This window comes from Glossina fuscipes, unplaced genomic scaffold (assembly GCF_014805625.2).
Source record: "Glossina fuscipes isolate IAEA_lab_2018 unplaced genomic scaffold, Yale_Gfus_2 28, whole genome shotgun sequence".
Taxonomy (NCBI): domain Eukaryota; kingdom Metazoa; phylum Arthropoda; class Insecta; order Diptera; family Glossinidae; genus Glossina; species Glossina fuscipes.
This window is the reverse complement of record NW_023998423.1, coordinates 3,758,189-3,782,015: the sequence shown is the minus strand read 5'-3', so window position 1 is coordinate 3,782,015 and position 23,827 is coordinate 3,758,189. Positions and strand designations below refer to the sequence as shown.

The following is a 23,827-nucleotide window of genomic DNA, read 5'->3' as shown; positions in this document are numbered from 1 at the left end:
AATATGCGTAAGCAGCAGAAAATATTTCAAGTATTGAGATAAGCAAATTGCACTTTGGTAGCTATAGTCATTGTATAAACAAAATTTCTCGACAATATAGTTGAATTGACTTACTAGATTGAGTTCGGATGGGGTGAATCAATTTTTTGAGCTTTTTATGTAAGGAAAGTACGCCTCTACATCGAATTGCTTGCATTAGACGAGGTCTGAAGGATACATGCACATAGGGCTGTATGCAGAAAATGTACTGGTAGTACCTGCGTGTGGCCGCATCTATAAAGTATACAAAATCGATATCTAATTTAGTTAGGTTTACTTTCTTTGTTCCCATACCGTTGATATATAAAATAGTTTGAACAGTAGAATCCGAAAAGTTAATTGTGTTAATTCAAAAGTAATTATGGTGGATGTCACGGCGGCGCATTAATTTTTCTTAAGAATATCTTTTAATACATTAAAAGGTGAAAGATAAATTTTATGTCGTTTACTTCTTTGTGACAATAAATAAAAGCATGTGGCGCTAAGGATGACAGATGCGGGCCACTACGAACCCGAGTTGGTGAAGGACCCTTGAGTCGGTGCAAATATGCAAAGACTTGACAAACGATAATATTTAAAAGATTAAAATTTAATTTAGATACGCCATAGAAAAAGGACGTCTTAATGAGAGTTGATTCTATGAATATAAAGAGTCTCCTATTGAGGTTAAGATTGATTTCGAATTGTGCAAAAGAGCCTAGAAGGGCTGAGAAGCCCGTAATTTTATGGCTACATTGGCTCAGTTTTACAAAGATAAAGCAACATTTAGAAACATTGAAGTTTTTTAGCAACGCCAGCGAACTTATATTAACTTAACTAAGACGTGCCGGTAAGGCTGGCAATAGCAATCTGTTTTCACAAAGGGTGAGATTGCTGAACGCAATTCCGGTTTCTTGGGTGGAGAATTTATGAAGCGTACACGCATTCCGCTGCCTGGTCAGGAAAAGTTCACATCAAGACGTCCGCAGTACTATCAACCATACAATTTCTATATCGGCGCTACGATAAAAGTAAAAGATCACATATTTCATATTGTCTCAGCTGATGAATATACACTTATCTACATGGAACATCATCCTCAAGAGGCAATTGAAATATATTTGCTGTTGATGATTAGCACATAAATTTTGTATTTCTCTTTTTCCAGTTCCCCTTAGCTGACATAAAACAGAAATGGGTAAAATTTATTTAATGTGTCTAAGAAAATTATAAATGTCTCAAGTTCAAAGTATCTTCAAGCCATCACTCTCCGCCCTACATGAAGGAGAAAAGGTTAAAATTAATTTAATATTTCGAAGAAAATTGTAAGTCTCAAGTTCAAAGTATCTTCAAGTTATGTCTTTACCGAGCACTCCCTGCAGACTCGACCAAGTATCGTTTACCGCATTGAAATTTGAACGCGCGGCCATTGCAAATAAGCAAAAGCTTGGCAACCGATACGACTAAACAAATTCGGTTGATTTTCAAATAATACTAAGATGTTAAGATTACAAGTTAAGAAGAAGAGTTGGATTGATAGAGTTTAAAAACTCCGATGGTGAGAATCGGTTTCATTTAGATTTTTGCAAAAGACTCTGAATGAATTGATCGAATGAAAAGCTCGCTTTCCTAGTGAAACGAGTCAGGATATTAAAGCTTATCTTACCAAGTAAAATCGGCGAATCGACATTAGCTTAGTTAGGAAGTAAACACCAAGAATAAACTTACATTTTTCAAGCGACGGCAAGACTAGTGCAGGCAATCCATATTCATAAGGAGGCAAAGAGACAAGTTCCCTAAACAAATTCCTAAGAGCAAAGAGCAGGAGTCGCTTTTGAATGGAGTCTATTAAATCTGGATAGCGTCTAAAAGAAGAAGAGCACACAACAAGGATTTGCTCAAGTATTGCTCTGATTAAACTCGAATACAGCGTTTTTTGTAGTGTAAGGATATCAAGCTCATTGGGGTACAGTTTAATGAAACTTAGTGACAACCTAGCTTTACTTAAAGAGAGCTCAACATGCAGATTAAAACGTAATATTTGGTCGAAAAGATCCGCTAAGTTCATCAACGAATCTACTTTTTTCAGTTCTCAGTAGTAAATGAATTCCTCCTTGAGAAAGAAAGATTTTTCCATTTTTTGTACCTATCACCGAAGGCGTATGTATCAAATTCTGAGTCGTAGTATCAAATTCTGAATCGTTCAAGCATATCAGTCTATCCGTCTGTGCAAAGTCTGTTGTAGACATTCTCCTGGTCACAAAACTGAAGCTGTCGACTTTAAGTATGGCAGAAACGTTCTTGCACTTCTATATAAAGGCTTGGGTAATATGATATTAAAACCATTTGGTCTATCGACTTCGAATTTTCAAATGCAAAAAGATCCTACAAGCGGTTCATATTCAATCAATTTCAATCAAAATTCAAGTTAGACATAATTTATGTAACATTTGGATGAAAAGTAAATTTTTATATTGGCAAAGTGAAAAATGTGTAAAATACGCCATTAAAATCGAGAGTTCGCTGATCGAAACGTATCATAAGTGCTTTATCCAAACTCATGGCAGCACCTACAATTAAGGCTATTCGCTTCCGTAAAGTCGTAAAAATGTTATTCCTCTCAACGGTGTCCCGGTGGGTGGTAATAGAATTGTCGAATCCATGCATAAAAATTCGACATTTAATTGATTTTTTTGCATCTCATTATATTCATCTTCAAATAAATTCAAGAATATATCTTCGGATTTATAAAAATTACGTAATATCGTCATCGATTGTTGACGGGCAGCAAATAAAACTTCCTGTTGAATTTCCGTAATATTATTAATAGTAATATTTTCCGTTGTTGGTCCGTTCCGTGGTTTCGTGAAGCTTAACAATAAATGCAAGGCCATCTCAACTGTTATCAAACGTGTACGACACGCTGCAAGTGATTGATAGCGAAAGAACAAAGAAAATGATTGAAAATGATTTGAAAAAACGAAAAATATTATCTCACATTGACCTACTGGTGGCTACCATATGGTGTGTTTGTGGAAACAAAGAATAATAGATGAAGACCTTTATTAGGCAAAGTAATGTGGGGTAGGTGTTTGGTGATTGACCTTGACTTGACATAGGCTTACTTTCAAAAACCTTTCTGATAACAGGGTCAAGTGTTGATGGTTTTTTTTTAGCCAATAATATTTTCTTAATAACTTCAATTTCGACATTTTTTCCAGGTTACGTATAATTCCATAGTTTTCAGTTACTGTCTTGTTTATCCTTAAGCAATTCTATCCTATAATATGTTGTTCAAAAATAAAACCTTTTTAAAGTTGTGGCGAATTTTTTATTACCACATAAACACTTTCCCCGACGATTCGTCGGTCGTACTAATTGCTCAAATGCACGGATATAATTTTAATTTCATCATAAGGTTTATCTGTCTTCGGATTTGCTTTAGCATTGCAGATATTTTGCACCACTTCCATGCCTTTAAAGACACGTCCAAAAACCGTATGCTTGTTATCCAACCAAGGCTACAGAAAAGTCAAAGATGTTATGACAACTAAACAATCACACAATTAAATATAACGGATAACAACTTACCGTAGGTAAAACAGTGATAAAAAATTGACTGCCATTAGTGTTGGGTCCCGCGTTGGCCATACTGACAGTGTAGGGACGATCGTGCTTAAGACTAGGCACAAATTCATCTTTGAAGTCATGGCCCCATATAGATTTACCTCCGGTTCCAGTGCCAGTAGGATCACCAGTTTGAATCATAAAACCTTTAATTACTCGATGAAATATATGTCCATTGTAGTAACTAAAAACAAAGCGTGCAAATTAATTTACTTTGACTAAGAGTAATTAATAATTCAAGTTGAGTTCTACCCATTTTTAGCATGAACACAAAAATTTTCCACGGTCTTCGGACATTCTTTGTAAAACAGTTTCATATGTATATCGCCCATTGTGGTATGAAGTGCCACGTTTTCATAAATCCTTTGAATACCTTAATTATGTATGCATACGAAAATAAAAAAAAGGCAATGATTTAATACTATTTCGAATAAAATCAACTATTTTAGTTATATACATCACGGCAAGAGCATCTTTACCTTCTTCTGTTTACATTGAAACGGTAAAGCATGTTAAATACATATATACAAATAAAACATCGCTCGAGATAATTAAAATTATTATGGACTAGTTACCTTGACCTTCCGGTACAGCAATAATATCTTCTTTGGACGGTTTCTCATTGAATATATCGCGATCAACGTCTTGAAGATCCGAAGGTAAACGTCGGCTATATAGATAAAATCGGGGTTTCCTGTAAATTACAGAAGAAAAAAAAAAAGAAAAGAAGAACAAGCACAAATGCTATAGTGAAGCATAGCCCGCCTTTAAATACCCTACACCTAATGTTCATTTAATACATACATATATGGGGAATGATCGAAAATGTGTTCCGATCCAAACCATTTTCAATATCGTTCGTCTCTAAGCCAAAACAAGTCAGCGTACCAAATTTTCATCAAAATATCCGAAAAATTGCGACCTGTAGGTTCAATAAAAGAATACGCGACGAAGAGACGGACAAGCAGGCGATCGCTATAATAAATGCAAAAGCTTAACATACTCTTGGGTCATAAGTGGGAGTTTTTAATACTCAGTATTCTAAATCAAAACGTAAATCAATATTTTAAAAAAGCGCGATGACTTATTATTATTAAATTCAGTTCATTTTCAAATTTTCGTTTTATTCGCTTTTTGTATAACATAAGGTAAATTTGTTTAATCAGAAAATAATCCTACAGGTGTTTTGAGTAAACAATTTCCGGATCATATATAAACAAAAACAAAATAAAAATTTCTCGGGGAGAATTTTTCTTAGCTTTTGTTTACTTTTACTAAAACACATGTATATTTTTTCTCAAACACATTCTGAGTGGTTTTTGTTCATTTTTAAGGCCCTGCCGTTTGATTTTCAGAAATTCTGAGATACCACAATAAAAACTTGCCAAACATAAAAAATTTAGAGCAAAAACAAAACACTTAGCGATAGTTAGAGCAACACACATACTGACAACGTCATAGAAACAATTTAAAAGAATACCTTATATGAGAAGGAAAGGCACTTATCGAAAAGCGAATTGAATTATTACTGAATGCCAGAAATTAATTTGCAAGACGACAATTATGCGGTCTTGATAACGCGAAATTAAAGACGTATCAGTTAAGACCATCAGAGACTTTTTCATACTAACTTTTCTGTCGACTTCTGGGTCCGCATTTCTTTTAGATCAGAGGGCGTTATTGTGCTTATTTGTTGGCGGATCACACCTATTCTCGCAGTAAAGTTTTAAATCGTAGAACGCAGACGAAAAATACTTTAAGATTTGAATGGACATTTATTGAGGAATGAAAGTGTTTTTCTTGGTTGTAAACGTGGTTGTAAACGACTCACACCCATTTTTAAATTTTGGCTACGGTTAAAATGCAGGAATGCGTTTGCCAAGTTTTTGGGAACTGAAATCAGACGAACTTTATAAAACTCGTTCTCCGGTACATACTTGTAAGCCGTGCAAAATAACGTAGGATCATTGGCCATTGGTTGCAAAGCAGGATTGTCACTTGCTTCCTGTTCCATTGTGATCGCTGCCTTTTTTTTGGCTTTCCCCTAAAAAATGCAAAGCATTTTAGATAGTAAAATACAAAAATTCATATTTATACTTGAAATAGACTTATATGCAGAGGTCTTATGTTGTCGGTTTTCCCTAGGATGTTAACACATCGATTGGTTTCTAGATTAATAATTTTGATACCCATCAATGTGGGATATAATATGAAGTGGCCACTTGCATCGAATATAATATTATTATGCGTGTTGAAATCCGACTTTTCTAAATCTCTTTCAGCGGCCATTCTGTCATTTGGTTGAGAATTTTAATTTAATTAACACAAAACTTTCAGTTTTTTAGCACAAGAAAAATGTTACCTTCTGCCAAATTCCATATTTGGTAAAGCGTGAGGAGTTTGTTGCATTTGTGTGTAAGTATTTAAAGCCTCGTCATAAATGCGAATCAATTTGCCGGTCGAAAATTGGAAGACACGGACTTTGCGATCAGTGGATATAGTAGCGAAACGTTTGCCATCTTGGGATATTGTCAGACCAGTAACCAGAGTTTTGCATTTGGCAAATTCAAAGAGACCTGAAATTTTTGTTCTTTTTTCTTAGTCAAAAGTCACCTTTACACATATATTTTGTCGAAACTTACTTGTGTCTAATTTCGAAGTGAATTTTACCAATTTTTGAGGAAATTTGTAATCGTATTTAGAATTTTGCCAATATTCTAAAATGCCATTGCGATCTATTGAGATGACCGTTTCCATTGGTACATTATAGGACATCACTATAACTGGAGCTAAATGTTTGTGTAGCACTTGTAAAACAACGTGGCCATCGTAAATGTAAATCTTATTTGAATCCTTATCGGTGCTAAATCAATTTTCAAATACGTTTCTTTCATATCTTTTTTTAAATACAAAAACTTACACAGCCAGACTCTCTACTGCATCGCCTGGAGAATGTATCCAACAAGCCGTTAAAGGTGTAAAATCTAACTTAATAATGTTTATCATGTCGAAATTAATAACATCAAAAATTTTGGCGCATTTATCAGCCGATGCTGAGCATAGAAGATTTCCGTTAGCATTGGTAACCAACGCATGTAAAGGCACTAAAATGCATGATAATTTATTTTTGTTTTAATTCTTTTTTTAAACATACTTAAATGACTTCGAAAATGTTTAACGAATTCGATTCCTTCATCCATTTTCTTCCAAAATTTTATATGACCATCTAGACTGCCAGTTATAACAAAATCCGTTTTCGTTGCTACCAAATGCGTAATAACATCACGATGCATGTAGCTTTTTTCATAGCAATCGGCATCAGGTAAGTTTTCCAAGTAGACCTTTTCATAAGGCAGTACTTATACGAAAATGCCAAAAAAAAAGAACTTAAATTAAGACTTTTTAATTGTTTTCTATTTACCTTTTCTCTTTTTTGATTTAGTCACGTTAGCTTCTGCAGGAAAAGGGCCTACAATCCACTCACCGTCTTCTTTTTCCCCCCTTCCGTTTTCATCGTTTGTGTCAACTAATTTATGTTTTAAATTGCTCGTTTCACCTTCTTTGCTCATAATTTATGAAGTAATTATTTGAAAAATTGCTAATTCCCTTAAAATGTTGTAAACAAACAAATCCTCTTCTTTTTCTTCAGAATATTCATTGTTGTTTGTTAATTACGATACAGTTAACGAAGCGCAGACGTTCTCGAAATACGATATGCATTAATAAGACTTTTATGATATTTGCATTAAATGCATTTGCATTTTGTATGAATTAAATTTCTGTAATATAACTGCTTACACTGCGTAAAGAAGCTTCAGCGGGAAATCGATATAATCTCAATTAGTGATTATAATTATTTCACGATATTCAACGAACTTTTTCAGATGCCCCTTTACTTGAAGTCCTTAAAACTTTGAATTGGCAACCCCAGCAATAGAATAAAAACAAAAATTCGAAAGAATCGAAAGAGAAAATAATAATTTACTCTCTGCGCTTAAAATTGTACACAATTTGTTGTTAATAAACAAGAAAAAAGTAAAACAAACTTAGGGTTAAGTTGGATAATTTGAGATTATTTAGTGCAAAAAATAATGTCAGATAATTTAAGTGAAGAAAGTTGTGACGGCATAGTAATTAAAGCGCCAGCAGAGCACCATCGTATAAGAATCAATAGATGGCGGGTGAGAGAGGGCTTTCCGGTAAGTGCTAGCCAAGTGATTTTACTGTACGAGGTTCTACCGGCCGAGGGAGATGTTGAACATGCTTCTCATAAAATTATACATAAATTCAAGACACAACGTGTAGGAGTGGTAAAGAAGCGTCTCTTCAATGACGGTGCTATTATTAAAGGGGGGTAAGTGAATTCAATGCCTTTATGCAAAGTTTTTGTTAGGGTACATGTGTGTATATCGATCCAACGGCCGTGTCGTCTGCGGAGTATTCTTTTATTCCAATACTCTATCTTGTCTTTCTTTCTACTCTGTATTGTTTGTTTGTCATATTTAGTACACCAATTTTAGAGCTCTCCGAATGCGTTCATACCACTGTTATAAAAGACATGTGTGCCGATTGTGGTGCTGATTTGCGCCAAAATGAAAATGTAAGTACACGCAAATGCTTTCTTTTTTCTTTTTTTTTTTTTTTTTCTTATTGTGCAGCGGAGAAATTCTCAAAGTGTCTAAAGAAAGCAAAATAAAATTAAGCTAAACGAAAACAAAGGCAAAAAAAGAAAAAGATGAACTGCTTTGTTTTGGTTTCGGCAATATGTGAGATATACCGTAACAGGGTTACCGAAATACATAAAACTTTTCGATTTTAGGGAAATCCATCGGAAGCTTCGGTGCCAATGGTGCACTCAATACCTGATCTGAAAGTCACTCAGAAATTGGCACAAAAGCTGGGGCACGACGATACACGGCGCCTATTACAAGATCGTAAATTGGTCTTACTCGTAGATCTGGATCAAACAATTATACACACAACCAACGACAATGTGCCTAACAATATTAAATCCATCTATCATTTTCAATTGTACGGTCCACAATCACCATGGTATCATACCCGCCTAAGACCAGGAACTTTAGATTTTTTAAATAGTGTTTCCAAACACTATGAATTACATATTTGTACTTTCGGTGCCCGCAATTACGCCCATATGATCGCTAAAATATTAGATCCGAATGGTAAATATTTCTCTCATCGAATACTCTCGCGAGATGAATGCTTTAATCCTACGAGTAAAACGGATAATCTTAAGTAAATTATTAATAAATAGATTAAGACAACAAAAAAAAAAAAAAACTTTTTTAACCCTCCGTATAGGGCTTTATTTCCTAATGGTGATTCGATGGTTTGCATAATTGATGATCGTGAGGATGTCTGGAATATGGCCTCAAATCTAATACAAGTGAAGCCTTATCATTTTTTTCAACATACAGGCGATATAAATGCTCCGCCGGAATTATCAAAGCACGAATTGGACGGTGAAGGGCTTGACTTCAAAGGTCAGCGGCTGCTATAATAGGTAATGAAAGGAATATTTCACTTATTGATTACGTTACATTTCATAGATTTGGACACATTACAAGCTGCAAATAAAGAAAAATGCGAACAGACCCTAAAAAACGAGAAAACAGATGAAAATATCGAAGAATCAGCTGATCCGACGCCGTGTTCGGAATCAATAAGCGAAGTTGTCGAAAGTACAAACGATGAAGAAAAAAGTTTAGAAACTAAGAATAATGTGGAAGAAGCAGAAGGAAAAGACCTTGAAGAGAATGCAATTCACACGGAGGAAAAGGATTTGATTGTAGATCAGAAAAAGGAAGAAACTGACAAAGTAAATGAAAAAAGTGCAGAAACAGAAGAGATCACAGCTAAAATTAAATTACCCGCAGATCCGGCGAAGGAAATTGAAATTGAAGATCCCGATGATTATCTTCTCTATTTGGAAATCATTTTAAGAGCAATACATGTCCGTTTTTATAGTATCTATAATGAGACGAAAGAAATACCGGATCTTAAGATCATAGTGCCGAAAATACGTTCTGAAGTGTTAAGGGGTTGCAATTTGGTCTTCTCCGGTTTAGTGCCGACGAATATGAAATTGCAACAATCTAGAGCTTATTTTATTGCGAAAAGTCTGGGTGCAAATGTCTCCCAAAATATAGGCGAAGGTAAAGGTCAAAACGATTAGCGAAAGACGAAATCAAAATTTCTCGATTGACCCATGTTTTCCCTTTGATTCCAGATACAACACATCTGGTGGCTGTGACTTCGGGGACTTTTAAAGTAAATGCAGCGAAAAAGAATTCGCAAATTAAAATAGTAAACGCGAATTGGTTGTGGTGTTGTGCAGAACGTTGGGAACACGTGGACGAGCCCTTATTTCCCTTGGATCGCAAGATGCGGAGCAAACAACGCCAGCCGCCAGCTCATTGTCACAGTCCGGAGCATGTGGTCAATTACAGCGAGAAATCCGAAATTTCTAGTTCCAGCGCTCAGCAGCAGAATGCTTCTGAACCGGAGAAATTCATAGACACGATAAATCCTTTGTTATCATTTTCGAATGCCGATCTTGCCGATATGAATAAAGAATTTGATCAGTTTTTTGATTCTGACTCGTCATCCGAAGACGAACATGTCGACATTGGTAAGATAGAAGTATATTTTTAAAAATGATTTAATGGGCGTGGGTTTTTGTAGAAAATCCTCCAGTGGATAAAAGTTTGCGAAAACGAAAGCGTGAAGAAAACGAGGAGGAGCGAACGCGCAAGTTTTTCACTCGTTCATCAGACTTGGTATTGGGGAACGCTTTCGAAAATGAAAATGAAGCTGAGGATGAGAATGAGAATAAAAGCTCAACCGATGATAATAGAGATGACGAAGATGATGAAATGCCTAGTGAGAAATTTAGGAGAGGTTTGTTATTCCTTGATAAGTTTATTTGTGTCAGTGATTTAATGGACTGTTTTTATCAGGGGAAGATTTGCCGTCCGATTTAGAAATTGGTTCAGATTCAAACGATAACAGTGACGATAACAATCCGGACGAGGAGGACGACGGTGAATGGAATATGATGGGAGCAGCATTGGAGCGAGAATTTCTTGGTCTTGAAGATTAATTGGAAAAACTCGTAACGCCGCACACACATCTTTTAATTATATTAATCAGCCGTAGTTTTTTTTTTTTTTTTTCTTTGTTGCAAGCTTATATATAAAGTGTATATATATATAGTTTTGAAGGTCGTATCGCTTTTAGGCAAATAATGTGAAAATTTTTGAAGCGCTTATTTTTTTATACTTTAAAATTTTAACAAAAACCCCAAGAGCTGAAGATTTTAATTATAATATAAAATAAAATTGAAAGATGCTTTTACTTTTCAGCCTCATTTTCGATTTATTTCTTATTCAAAATTTACTTGGACCACAACTCAATTCATTTTAAGATTTAGTTACACTTCTTCTTCGCCACTCATACGCATTTGCTTGAAACGGCTGATACGCTTTTTAGGCGCATGAGCATCAATAAATTTTCCTTTCGGTAGAGGTTCGGGGTCTATCAATGGTTTCTCCATCACATCATTCATGACCTAGAAACGTATTAATCGAGTTTAAGCAAAGTGATTATTGTTGTTCTCCTCATTACTTTATTTATTACCTTATTGTAAGCACTCATGTACTCTTCATCATCGAAAGACGCAGACTTGTTATTTAATTTTGTTTTTGATTTTTTGTTAGTAACCTCGGAGTCTGGATAATGATTTTCCACTTTCACTGCTTTTTTATTACGCAGTATGGATTTCACTTTTGCAGCGGGCCTTGAGAACTGAAGGAATGATTGGAAACAATTAGATTGGGAGCTTGTAATGAGTGGTTATGAAAAATACCTCTAATTTTGGATCTTGGAAAGCTTCTTCACGATCGACTTCTTTCAATATCGGGGCTTTTACTTGATCTTCGCCGGCGTAGCTGTCCAGGTATAAAAATTTTAATTCATTCTCCTTTCCTAATGATTTCATATAACGATTGTAAAAATCAGCGGGAGTTCCTGGTAGATCTGCATAAGTTTCACTTCGATTGTTATCGTCTTCTTTAGAATCGGTATGCTTTGGCTCTTGTGTGGAATGTTGAAATTTTATATGGAAAGTTTTAATTTGAGCCATACTTGCCTTCAGAATTTGTTCGACCATATTAAAATCTTGTTTACTTTGATTCTCTTCAATAAACTGCAGATTTTGTTCAACTCTCGATTTTATCAGGTCTTTTTTATTTTCTATCGAACTTTCATTTTGCCTAACTTGATTTTCTATTGGCACATCATCCAGTTGTATCACATCCCGTAAAGGTTGAATTTTCATTTGTGTTACTGTTTCATTTTTACGAAATTCTAAAGTTTCATCTTCCAATGCAAACGAGATTCGGCGCTTTTGTGAGGTCTTCATTTGTTCGCTTTGGTTATCGATGAAGTATTGATGGTTTTCATTTGTCATATCAATGTCGGAATCTTGATTTTCTTTATCTGTATTGCCTTCGTCAAATTCTTCTGCGGTTTCTAATAGATCTTCTAAATGTTCTAATACTGTTAAAAGACGTATTTTCTCATCCAATTGTTCAGGTGTTTTCAAAGGTAGGGTGGATAATTTTCGACGTATGATTTGCAGTTGATAATCGTAGAAGCCGATCTGGTCAAAAGGACTTAAGAATTTTGCTTGCTCAGTGATAATTTTTATTTCCTCTGGCAATTCCTCATCCGAACTACGATCTTCCAACTGATTATCTGTTCTTAATTCCGGGTTAGGTAGAATGTTGTTATTAGTGGCTGGCATGATATCGCTAATCTCATCCTTTTTAACAATGCCTTGTTTTTCCTCATTTTCTACTCCTCTAAGGCAATTGTTCTCAACTTGTTCTGCTTGCTTTTCGTGGGAAATTCTATTCCTTTCCTTTGGCACTTTCATATCACCACTTATCAGCTTATTTATTATTTCTTCAGTCATATCGTTTATTTCCAAACTGTCCAATTCTTGTTCCAACTCTTCCATTAACTCAGCTTCCTCAAGCATTTTAAAAACTTCTTCATCGCTTTTTTGGACGCTATCCCTTTCAGTTTTTTCTTTTAATTTAGCCTGTCGAATTCTTTCCCTATGCTGTCCCCGCCACACTTCCTCTTTTTGTTCATCATAGTCTTCAATAATATCCCTTTTCTCACCGACCGCTAGAACCCCGTCCTCATACGGCTTCTGTAGCTTATTCCTAAAAGTTATTTAAATGAATAACTGAATGGGAAGAGAAACAAACTCTATCTGCATATATATTACTTACTGCCATAATTCGGCTTCAACTTCTAATTTCTTCAAGTGTTCCTTAGCATTTTCGATACGCAGCTCACATATTTCTCTGGCTTTGTTTGTAGAGCATTTGGAAAAATAACCTTGATAGTGACTTACCAATATTTCATTAGTGTGAATAAGCTTTCCTGGCATGAAAGCTTTCGTTCCCACCGGCACCATAACATCAACATCTAAATGTTTAATAAATTTTTTCAAATTTTCAATGCCAACTTTTGTTTCTTCGAGATAATTTTTCCATTTTTCTATTTCTTCGGCGTTTTTTTCTAATGCCTGCAAAACAATAGGATTAATTATCGATTTTTTAAAAACCGATCAAAAAGACTTACTTCTGTTAAAACACTCTCACGTTTTTCCATTTTGATAACCACCGATGTTGAAATTCCACGTTCCGATCATTAATTAAGAAATTTTAATTATTCTAAAGAATGTAAACAAATAAACATGTGCACAAAATGCAACAACAAAATACACCGGGTACTGGATTTACAAAATAGTATTACCACACACGGTACTACTTTTACATCAAAAAAACCGAACACAGGAACTACACACGGTACAATTTTTACAGCAACAAAATACATACGGTGCTACTTTTGCAGCAACGATATACGTACGTTATTATTTTCATATCAAAAAAAACAAAAATAGGGTTTTTTGGAATTAATCGTTTTCCAACACTAATTTTGAGCGCAGCTGGTTTGGCAGTAATGTTTACTATCGTAATTTGAAATTGTACTTTTTTTTACGAACGCAATCGCTAAATATATGAAGTTAGGAAAAAAATTTTTTCTGATCTCTTAATCTAACTAAAACTAACTAACTTAATCTAAACTGAAAGCCATAGTTACGCAATATATTATAAAGCGTGAGTTAAAAAAATTGTAATACAATTTGATTGGATGTTTGGTGTGCTTTTTTCAAATCGTTTCAAAGACATATTTCTTTTATTAGATTGGTGCATCTCCATTCAACATACCAAAAAAAAAATATTAGATTGGTGTTGCTGGCAAATATTTTTTCAAGACAAAAAAAAATGTCTGGTCAATATCCTGGCGGGTACAATAATGCCATTAGTGGTCATCGAGGACAGTTTAATGCTCAGCAACAACAACAACAGCAGCAGCAGCAAATGATGAATCAATTACAAATGGGAGGACAGGTATGCTCCAAAATAGTTCCTACGTGAGAATGTGATTATGTAACGAAAATTTATTTCATTCTTATTGTTATATAATACAATTTTATTTCGACCAATTATTTATTATAAAAAAATATAACTAATTTTGGTTTCAATACAACTTCCACCAATTATTTATTATAAAAATAATTCATAGCACGGAGGGCCTGGTGGCATGATGTCCATGGGCTCCATGGGCTACAATCAAGGAGGTATGATGCAACAACAGCAGCAGGGAATAGGTCCTGGAGTAATGAACCCCGTCGGTATGCAATCTCCTTCGCATGTTCAGCAGCAATTAATGCAACAGCAACAAATTCAAATGCAACAGCAGCAACAACAAATGGGACCACAAATGGGTATGGTAAATCAACCGGGTTTAAGCCCACAGGTAAAAATAATTATTTTTTAAAAATTTTGACTTAGCCGATTAGCTTCGCACTTATCGTTCCAAATTCGGTAAAGTCGTTTAGGAGAGAGACCGCGAATTACTCGACCTTAATAAATTTAACTTCTGTTATTCGAGATTAAGTTCACGTTAATATTATTATGACCGTTACACATCGTTCGGCAAGCGCCCATATGTTGTTCTAATTAATTCATATCAGTTTGTTTAGCTGCCGCAGCGGGTGAACTTTCACCCAAAACGATTAAAATAAAAAAAATCTTTGGAAGAAAATTCTGAAAATATTTCCATTTTCAAAATAGATGACTTATTTAAGCAAGGCAATCTCAAAGAATATATATAAGCTGTTGGAAGAAGATGAAAACCTAAACATTTGTTAACTTATCATATCTTCTAGGTGATGCTACAACAGCAGCAGCAGCAACAACAACAATTGCAACAAGTCCAAATGCATCAGAATGTCAATATGCAGCAATCACAACAAATTCAAAATTCTTCGGGCGCTGCTGCGAATATGATTATGATGGCTCAGCAGCAGACGCAACAGCAGCAACAACAACAGCAGCAACAACAACAGCAAAGTCAGATGCAACAACAAGCTCAACAAGCACAAACACAACAACAAATGCCACAAGGAAGTGGCAGTCAAGGAAGTCAACAACCTGCCAATAACATAATGTCTATTTCTCAGCAGCCTCACAAGGAAATAAATATTGTTGCGCTATCAAGAGTAGGGCAGGAAACTGTGCAGGATATTACTTCACGCTTTCAAGAAATTTTCACTGCTCTTAAGGTCATACAGCCAACAGCCAACCGCGATAACAGTACCGTTAAAAAGGTTCAAGAGCACTTTCGCACTATAAGATTGCTGTTTAAACGGATGCGCCTAATATATGAACGTTGTAATGATGGTTATCCCCAAGGTAAGAGTAAGAGTTCAATTATTTTTTTATTAACTTGATGATAATTAAGTTGTACTTAATTCTATTAAAGGCATGGAATATACGACAGTAGAGAGTTTGATACCATTCAAAGATGAGCCAGAACACCGCCTAGGCCTAGAAGCAACTCAGTGCGAAGAATATCGAAAGGCTTTACAGGAAAATCAGGAACTAATTGATACCGTGAAATTAAAAAATCGTCAGTTACGTGAAATTATTGATCGTACAAGAATTATCGTGTGGGAAATAAATACAATGCTAAGCATGAGAAAATCTTAAACAATAGATTTTTATAACACTACTTTAGATAGTTTATTTTAGTTGCAGTTAACAAGCTATTAGGCACAACAAAAAATTATATAAAGTAATTATATTTGCAGCCATTTCAAAGGAAGCAATGCAAACATTAAGTGCTTAATTTAAATTTATTTTTCCAGGCAGCCATCTTGTAAGTCTATACACTTCTTCCAGCGATGCTTTGGTCTTGAATAAGTCCAAACACTGTTTGGAGCCTGCCTCTGTTTGGAGGTCTTTACTTTCAGTTCAACTATCTGAGGCGGCCTGCATTTCTCCAATCCAGGAAACAACTTTTGCTACTAATTTGTAACCTATTGTTTGGAGAGTGTTGGGTTGTCCGAGTTAATTGCAATCGATTTTACACATTGGCTTCTTAACCAATGAAGGAAAGTTGTGTGTTCATGACTGGCAAGTTGGCAAAAATGGAAAACGATTTCTTTTGGTAGAAAAAAGAAGTAACGAAATAATTTGATGCCATTGGCTTAAAATAGATACCTTCACTGTCTGGGGTAGAACTTTTCCTTACTGATTACGTTCAAGTTCAGGCTATAGAATTGGTCAATGACGGCACAGGTTTAGGTTTTGGTCAAACAAAAGACGTGAATTTGGTGTTTGTAGTATGTCAACCGTTTTTACACGCTGAAATTTCTGTGAAGGCACTAGATATAGTGTGTGATAAGCCAATGAGCCTGAATCAATCCGATGCTATGAAAATGGTAAGGGCGGCTCAATAGTCCTCATCATAAAGCACAGGAGTTAAAGCGAAGTATGCGAGGATGCGTTGCATATAACCCCATCCTGCATTTGGTTTATCACGGTCTTGCAAGCCCTTTGTTTTCTCTCCCCTTTACTAATAAAAAGGGAGCATTTTGAAAATATAAAAATTGATTGCTTTGGTTGCGTAGGAATAGCTTTTAAAATGTGTACATTAAACGCAACTAGACGTTAATAAGAATAGATATTGAAAAAAGCTATTGAATAGGTTTAGCAAAGAATAATTGTATGTTTTCCTTCTATCAGTGCACCTTTCTGATATTTTAACTTTTGCTGCACTTATTTGAATTGAATCATTGGATTAGTTTAAATTATTTAAGAGAAGTAGGTAATAATAATTAAAAATATATAATATTACAATTATTAAGTAGAAAAATTAAATAAACATGTGCAATACCAATTAAAAAATGCTATTTAATATTATAAATTTTTTTTCTTTTGGCTTTTTGAATTTGCAGACTTTGGTGATATTTATGCGGAGTTGCTAGGATTTATTATCAGACTGCTCAGTCAGCTACTATTTTAAATCATCTATGTCAGCTATAAAGTAAGCAGCTGTTTTCGTAATTAGCTCTTAATGAAAAAAAAATGAAAACAACGGCAGCAGAAGCAGAAGTTACTTGAAAATTAATAAAGAAAATTTGAATTTGTTGTAAGTTGGCCTACGTTTCCGACTTTCCTGCTTATAATCACAACAATTATATCAGCTCCGCAAGTAACCGTTTCTAATAAGCAGATTCGAGCTACCCCTTCAAAGCGAAGAAAAAAAATGTGTAAAATTTGCAGGCGAATGTAAACAAACGTTTAAAGGAGTTACAAAACATATTGACGGATTAAATGAATTAAAGACAAGAATATTTAGGAGACTTAAATAATGAATACACAGAGGAGTGCGGAAAAAAATTACAAACCATTGACGACCGCTTCGGGAAATGATGGAAATGATACCTTCATCGCTGATCATTTCCGTTATATATACAGTTCTTCATTGCATGAATTGGTGCAAATTAAAATGTAAGCGTATTGTTATGATTCAAGTAATGTTGTGTTTATTGTGCATTGTTTGCATATAGAGGGACTTTGGAAGGGAAAAAACGCCAACCAGACTATGAAAAACTTCTAGAGGATCCCATTTTAAGATTTTCAGGCTTATACTCTGAAGAGTGTCCTTCGTTCCAGGTGCGATTACAAATCTATAATAAAGGGCGGCCTTATTGTTTGCCAGTGACAACGTCATATAAGGCTTTTACAAAACGTTGGAGTTGGAATGAATGGGTATCTCTACCCTTACAGTTTTCCGATCTACCACGTACATGTGTTTTAGTGTTAACTATATTGGATTGTGTGTGCGCTGGGCAGCAAACAGTTATTGGTGGCACTTCAATCTCATTATTCGGAAAGGATGGTATGTTCCGCCAGGGTATGTACGATTTGCGCGTGTGGATAGGCGTTGAAGGGGACGGCAATTGCCCTTCAAAAACTCCTGGCAAAGGCAAAGATTCGTCTAAATCTCAAATGCAACGATTAAGCAAATTAGCAAAAAAGCATCGCAATGGTCAAATACAAAAAGTTGATTGGTTGGATCGTCTGACATTCCGCGAAATCGAATTAATTAATGAGCGCGAGAAACGTATGTCTGATTATATGTTTTTAATGATTGAGTTTCCAACAGTTGATGACTATTATAACGTAGGTATATCAACACTTGATATAAACACCGACTTGACATTTCTTTTTTTCTTGTATTTTAATTTTTAGTATTCGATCGTCTATTTCGAACAGGAAGGTGATGAAAACTATAAAATTATTTCTAAGCCGAAACTAGTTACAGTACCAGACTCTGAAATCTTGCAGGTACAGAAACCATGGTAATCTTTTGCTTTTTTTGATTTTTGCAAGTTATAACGACGAAATTTAGCGCCTTTCAAGGATTGGTAGTGCAAGTGGAGAGACACTAGAAAATTATTAACTAACTTCGGCTTGAATGCCCCTAAGCCATGACAACTACTTTATTTACAAATTTTTTTAAAAGAATTGGAAGTAATAGAAATTTACATAAACGATAGCTTTCTTCTGACTAAAATCCGAAAATTTTCAGCTTGGTCGTTTAGGTTTCCAAAGCAGATGGTGGCCAAGTTAAAAATTAAAATTAAATATTTGCCTAATTAAATTTTAAAAGTGTCGCATTTTCTAGTGCTGATTCAGATCAGATATTGGAAAAGGAAGTGAGTCGTCATAGACGTGCTATTATGTACACCTTATACAATATGCGCTTGTGTGAGGAGCGCGTCGTTACTATCGTAAATATTGTAAATATGTCGCCATTAAGTAATAGGTACAAAAAAAAAAAATATTAATAAAAATAATAATAACAAGAATCGTAGAAGAGTGCATTAGCCATTGTTATGTTAATCTTATAGTTATACAAACATTTTTGCAGTGGGCTGCCTGCAAAAGAATCGCAGAGCAACCTACTTTAACAAATTATGTGGGTTTATCTTCTATACTATCTGAAACTATTTCTCACTTCCATTACAACTACCGCGGATTATTTTCTATACTATCTGAAATTATTTCTCACTTCCATTACACCTATCACGAATTATTTTCTATACTATCTATCTGTTATTCTAGCTCTATGATGTTACAGGTTCAGCTAAATAAACTTTATGTTAACGTTTCTTCGTTTAGGAAAGGGGGCGTAAACACCATACAACAGATAGTAACCACACTAATTGATTCTAGTAACCGATATTAACCACACTTGCATGAATTATAATCAAAATAGCTTCTACTAACCGATGTTAAGCACACTAATAGCGCCTACAAACAGATATTAACCACAATTGCATGAATTCTGATCAAAATTTGCTGTGAAGCTAAATAAACTCTCTGTTAACTTTTAATCGTTTAGGAAAACTTAGTGGAGCGTAAACACCACTCTCTGGCGCGTTCGGAGCGTTCGCGGATTTCGGATCGTGATGCTAAGCCTACAGCCAGGTAATTTTGTTTATTTTGAAAATAAATGAAATAATTTTTTCTTCGTAGCATACGTGATCAGTTGCATACGATTGTCTATCGATATCCACCCACTTATGTTTTGAATACTGAAGAACAGGATCTTTTGTGGAAATTTCGCTTTTATTTATCAAGTCATAAGAAGGCTTTAACGAAATTTTTGAAGTGTATTAATTGGGAAACCGTAGCTGAGGTACAGCAAGCACTCTCTTTACTTTCGAAATGGGCTCCTATGGATGTTGAAGATGCTTTGGAGCTTTTAAGTCCCGGCTTTAAAGATCCTGAAGTGCGTAAATACGCTATTGGCCGTTTAGCTCAAGCACCCGACGAAGATTTATTATTATATTTACTGCAACTTGTGCAGGCTTTGAAATACGAGAACTTTGCAGAAATCCAAGAATCATATAAGAGATTTTATCCTGATCGGGACGTAGTGCGTTCGCTGGACGACAATTCCACTTTATTTGATCAGAGTTCGTTGTGTTCAGAGTTAGGTGGTAAGGGTAGCGGGAGTACTTCGTCGATGATGACAACTACGCAACGCACACATCTAACTAGTGGTTTGTCCAGTACTGGAGGAGTGCAAGTGGAACGATCCACGGCGATTCCATTAAATATATCAGTGAATTCTTCTGATGAGAATGAGAACAATAGCGTAGCTTCTATCGGTTCATTAACTTCGGACGTTTCCAATACACTTATGAGTGACAATATACCATGCAGAAACTCGGCAATGGCTACGGTTGGTCCTCCAAATCTTTGCACATTCCTTATACATCGGGCATGTAAAAATCCTACTTTAGCTAATTATCTATATTGGTATTTGTCCATTGAAGTGGAAGATCAAGAGTCTATACGCAAACAGGATGAAAGTGTTCATGAAATGTATGACATGGTCTTAAGAACATTTCTAAGGACTTTAGAAGGCGGTAAGTAAACAAAACTTCATCAAAAAGATGAATTTAATATTTTATTGTTTCTCAGGAAGCTGTGAATTACGTGGCATATGTGGTAATCTTAGAAAACAGCAGCGTTTTATCGATGAGCTGGTCCGTTTAGTTAAGTTGGTAGCTAAAGAGCCCGGAAATCGTAATAAAAAAACGGAAAAATTCCAAAAATTACTTATGGAAACGGATACTTTTAAAATCAATTTCACGAATTTTGATCCTATCCCGTTTCCGCTAGATCCCGACGTACACATAACAAAGGTTGTTCCGTCGAAAACATCCCTCTTCAAAAGCGCTCTAATGCCAGCCAAGTAAGTTTCGATCTCGTTATATTATGAAAATAATAAATATTTAAATATCTTTAGATTAACTTTTGTAACTACTGTTGCATCCCACGAATATGTGGCAATATTTAAGCATGGTGATGATTTACGTCAGGATCAATTGATCCTGCAAATGATTACTTTAATGGATAAACTATTAAGACGAGAAAATCTTGATCTCAAGTTAACCCCTTACAAAGTATTAGCTACTAGTTCTAAACATGGCTTCTTGCAGTATATTGACTCATGTACAGTAGCTGATGTTTTGGCACGAGAGGGAAGCATACATAATTTCTTTAGAAAATATAATCCCTGTGATAACGGTCCATATGGGATTTCACCAGAAGTCATGGATACCTATATAAAAAGTTGCGCTGGTTATTGTGTAATCACATATCTCTTGGGCAAGTGTTGATCATTCTTAGCAGATAAAGTGAGTTTAAATATTTTATATTAATTGTAGGAGTGGGCGATCGTCATTTGGACAATCTCCTATTGACAACAAGCGGTAAATTATTTCATATTGATTTCGGCTATATATTGGGCCGAGATCCAAAACCCATGCCGGCGCCTATGAAATTAAGCAAAGAAATGGTGGAAGCAATGGGTGGTGTCAGTTCGGAACATCATCATGAATTTCGTAAACAATGTTATACAGCTTATCTCCATCTGCGCAGACATGCGAATGTCATGCTGAATTTATTTTCTCTAATGGTTGACGCTTCGGTGCCAGACATAGCTTTGGAGCCCGATAAAGCTGTGAAAAAAGTGGAAGAAAATTTACAATTGGGCTTAACCGACGAGGAGGCTGTGCAACATTTGCAATGCTTACTGGATGTTTCTATTACTGCTGTAATGCCAGCTTTGGTCGAACAAATTCATAAACTTGCTCAATACTGGCGCAAGTAAAGCTCCGAGTTATATAGCGCCTATACTCCTCTTAAGTGGCTCCGAATTTGGCCTTAATGCTTATCTCGAGTCTGCCAATGGGCACTGATGTGATAATATCAACGAAGTACTCTTTGACTTAAAAAAGTTTAAAAGTAATAAACCATTGAGTCGATGGGTTTAGTTGTTAGTGCCCTAAAATTCAATTGTTTGCTATAAATAAATTATAACGATAGCAATAATATTTTCGAACAATTTGTGATAACTGAAACAACATTTTTTGTAAAATTTTTTCTCACCTGACTTTCTAAGGTATTCGAACCGTTTAGAGACAAAAGCAAGGGATCCATAAGTTAGGTGGGCTTGAATTTCAACTGTCGCCAAATGAATTCATCACTTTCGCAATGTGCCTCAAGAAATCAATTAATAAATTCTCTCTTATACTTTCTACACATAACACACCTTTATATTCCGATTTAATATCAAATCACTATTTGTCTGCAGGAATACAAACAAATCCTGCAGAATTCCTTTAACTTTCTCTTTTAATGAAACATATAAATAAGTTAATAATCAAATCGTTTAAACTGGAATCTGCAGCTGAATCACTCTTCTGATAAACGTACAGAGCTTCAACTGTCTGCGAAATGATTCTTCAGGTTTTTTGATGAGCTTTACAAGGTTGGTGGGCGGCGTTTATAACAATATTTATAGTAATGTTATAATAATTTATTTTTTACAATTGTTTATTGGTATGTAGCTTTTCCACAACATTTTCTACTTCTTTCTTCAATACTTTTTTAAGATACACTTGCACGTTTTCACTTCAAGCTTTCTTTATTTGAAAACCGTTAGATGGTTTTCTTTTTTACATGTAGAAAAAAAAAAACCATTTATCGTGAATAGATATGCCGTTGAAATATGGCAACACTACATCAAGCTTTAAATCTCTATCATGAAATAAAGAAGAAGAAGAACAAAATTAGTTCAGTTCCTCTTAAAAGCCGTTTACATTTAGATGAAAGATTACAGGACAATTTTATCATAATGGCAGTCAATATGAAAAATATTCTTTGAAAAAGTCAAATTTTGTACTTGTGAAAAAAAATTTCAAATAAAATTTCAATAGAGAAATTGTAGTTAAAGCGGGGAAAGAGGAAAGAGAACATCACATCTGGCGATACGTAGAGAAAGATGGTAAGGACAAGGGTTTTTAATGTTTTATATTTAGTTTTGAAATTTAAAAATAATTTTATTAGGATGTTGTTCTAAATGAATAAAAACGATTATGAAGCCAATGCGTGGATAAAATCTCAAATGATAATGCTCGATACCAACCAAAAACAAAAACATATACTTAATGGCGTCATAATAAAAATGAACTTAACCTAATCCAACTCGAAAAGAAAAAAAAAAAAACTTGACCTGGACATCCAGCTATATTCTCTAATGCGTTTGCAATAATACGCCTACGCAAACTTTCATTTGTGAGCTGCTACTAAGTATCCTAAAGAGAAGGCAAGTAATTGAGTTTAAATCCAGAACCAAGATAATCCTCCTACTGATGATTGAACTAAAGTATCTTAAAAAACACGAACGAGTCAGCTTACAACAAGAGCCAAGACAGTCGAATACAATGGCTGCCATGGCTTTTTGAAGTTCTGCGACAGTGCCATGCAAAGAATACAAAAGCAACTATTCAGTTCAGTTATTTGCCAATCATTTTGGTGTTTATTGCATCCGCTAGTCTTTATTAAAGATCTTTCTTTGGTTTTCAAGATCTTTCATCGTGCCCAGACCAAGTGTTTGTCGAACTTTTGATGTAACGCTGGAAAAGAATCTGTTTCCTTTTTTTTCTAAATTTTATCTAATGTTTATATTTAAAAAAATAATCTATAAGTTTTATGTTAGTGTTTAAAGGAGAAGATCATTGATGGATTCGATTGTATACTACCGCTGAAGTGTGACTTGCAATACGGATTTAATTCGTTAGATGTTTCTAAACTGACCTTCTAAAGGTTTTAAGGTAAATTTTATTATAAAAATTTATAATTTTTAA

At 34.9% G+C, this 23,827-nt stretch overlaps 6 protein-coding genes across 7 annotated transcripts; 3 read left to right on the top strand and 3 right to left on the bottom strand.

The window, feature by feature from the left end:
* Nucleotides 1-2,558: 2,558 nt before the first annotated feature.
* LOC119636748 (protein CLEC16A homolog) lies at nt 2,559-3,055 on the bottom strand. The gene is made up of 2 exons (XM_038032332.1): nt 3,027-3,055; nt 2,559-2,941 (listed from the first exon to the last, which is right to left on the bottom strand). The coding sequence occupies exons 1-2, from the start codon at nt 3,037-3,039 to the stop codon at nt 2,601-2,603; spliced, it is 354 nt and encodes a 117-aa protein (XP_037888260.1). The 5' UTR covers nt 3,040-3,055; the 3' UTR covers nt 2,559-2,600.
* Nucleotides 3,056-3,096: 41 nt separating this feature from the next.
* Nucleotides 3,097-7,349, bottom strand: LOC119636747 (peptidylprolyl isomerase domain and WD repeat-containing protein 1). Of its 2 annotated transcripts, XM_038032329.1 has the most exons (13): nt 7,067-7,349; nt 6,800-7,003; nt 6,566-6,749; nt 6,288-6,508; nt 6,008-6,221; nt 5,743-5,935; nt 5,583-5,689; nt 4,221-4,339; nt 4,125-4,130; nt 3,898-4,018; nt 3,610-3,829; nt 3,357-3,539; nt 3,097-3,298 (listed from the first exon to the last, which is right to left on the bottom strand). In XM_038032329.1, exons 1-12 carry the CDS (start codon nt 7,212-7,214, stop codon nt 3,393-3,395), a joined length of 1,884 nt encoding a protein of 627 aa, XP_037888257.1. In that variant the 5' UTR covers nt 7,215-7,349; the 3' UTR covers nt 3,097-3,298; nt 3,357-3,392. The 2 variants fall into 2 exon arrangements, with proteins under 2 accessions (XP_037888257.1, XP_037888258.1); XM_038032330.1 differs by lacking the exon at nt 4,125-4,130 and having other exon boundaries at nt 3,098-3,298; nt 7,067-7,348.
* Nucleotides 7,350-7,561: 212 nt separating this feature from the next.
* On the top strand, nt 7,562-10,976 carry LOC119636395 (RNA polymerase II subunit A C-terminal domain phosphatase). The gene is made up of 8 exons (XM_038031712.1): nt 7,562-7,999; nt 8,152-8,245; nt 8,465-8,901; nt 8,968-9,149; nt 9,216-9,821; nt 9,896-10,297; nt 10,351-10,566; nt 10,626-10,976. Exons 1-8 carry the CDS (start codon nt 7,737-7,739, stop codon nt 10,766-10,768), a joined length of 2,343 nt encoding a protein of 780 aa, XP_037887640.1. The 5' UTR covers nt 7,562-7,736; the 3' UTR covers nt 10,769-10,976.
* Nucleotides 10,977-11,064: 88 nt separating this feature from the next.
* Nucleotides 11,065-13,441, bottom strand: LOC119636481 (unconventional prefoldin RPB5 interactor-like protein). Its single transcript, XM_038031840.1, has 5 exons — nt 13,324-13,441; nt 12,969-13,267; nt 11,534-12,899; nt 11,305-11,472; nt 11,065-11,236 (listed from the first exon to the last, which is right to left on the bottom strand). Exons 1-5 carry the CDS (start codon nt 13,351-13,353, stop codon nt 11,099-11,101), a joined length of 2,001 nt encoding a protein of 666 aa, XP_037887768.1. The 5' UTR covers nt 13,354-13,441; the 3' UTR covers nt 11,065-11,098.
* A 261-nt stretch (nt 13,442-13,702) lies between these two features.
* Nucleotides 13,703-15,800, top strand: LOC119636576 (mediator of RNA polymerase II transcription subunit 30). The gene is made up of 5 exons (XM_038031982.1): nt 13,703-13,862; nt 13,949-14,156; nt 14,332-14,565; nt 14,978-15,503; nt 15,574-15,800. The coding sequence occupies exons 2-5, from the start codon at nt 14,031-14,033 to the stop codon at nt 15,798-15,800; spliced, it is 1,113 nt and encodes a 370-aa protein (XP_037887910.1). The 5' UTR covers nt 13,703-13,862; nt 13,949-14,030.
* Nucleotides 15,801-17,196: 1,396 nt separating this feature from the next.
* Nucleotides 17,197-21,924, top strand: LOC119636667 (phosphatidylinositol 3-kinase catalytic subunit type 3). Its single transcript, XM_038032198.1, has 8 exons — nt 17,197-17,606; nt 17,666-18,281; nt 18,351-18,446; nt 19,507-19,592; nt 19,641-20,539; nt 20,595-20,868; nt 20,923-21,284; nt 21,344-21,924. Exons 1-8 carry the CDS (start codon nt 17,467-17,469, stop codon nt 21,787-21,789), a joined length of 2,919 nt encoding a protein of 972 aa, XP_037888126.1. The 5' UTR covers nt 17,197-17,466; the 3' UTR covers nt 21,790-21,924.
* The last annotated feature ends 1,903 nt before the right edge of the window (nt 21,925-23,827 follow it).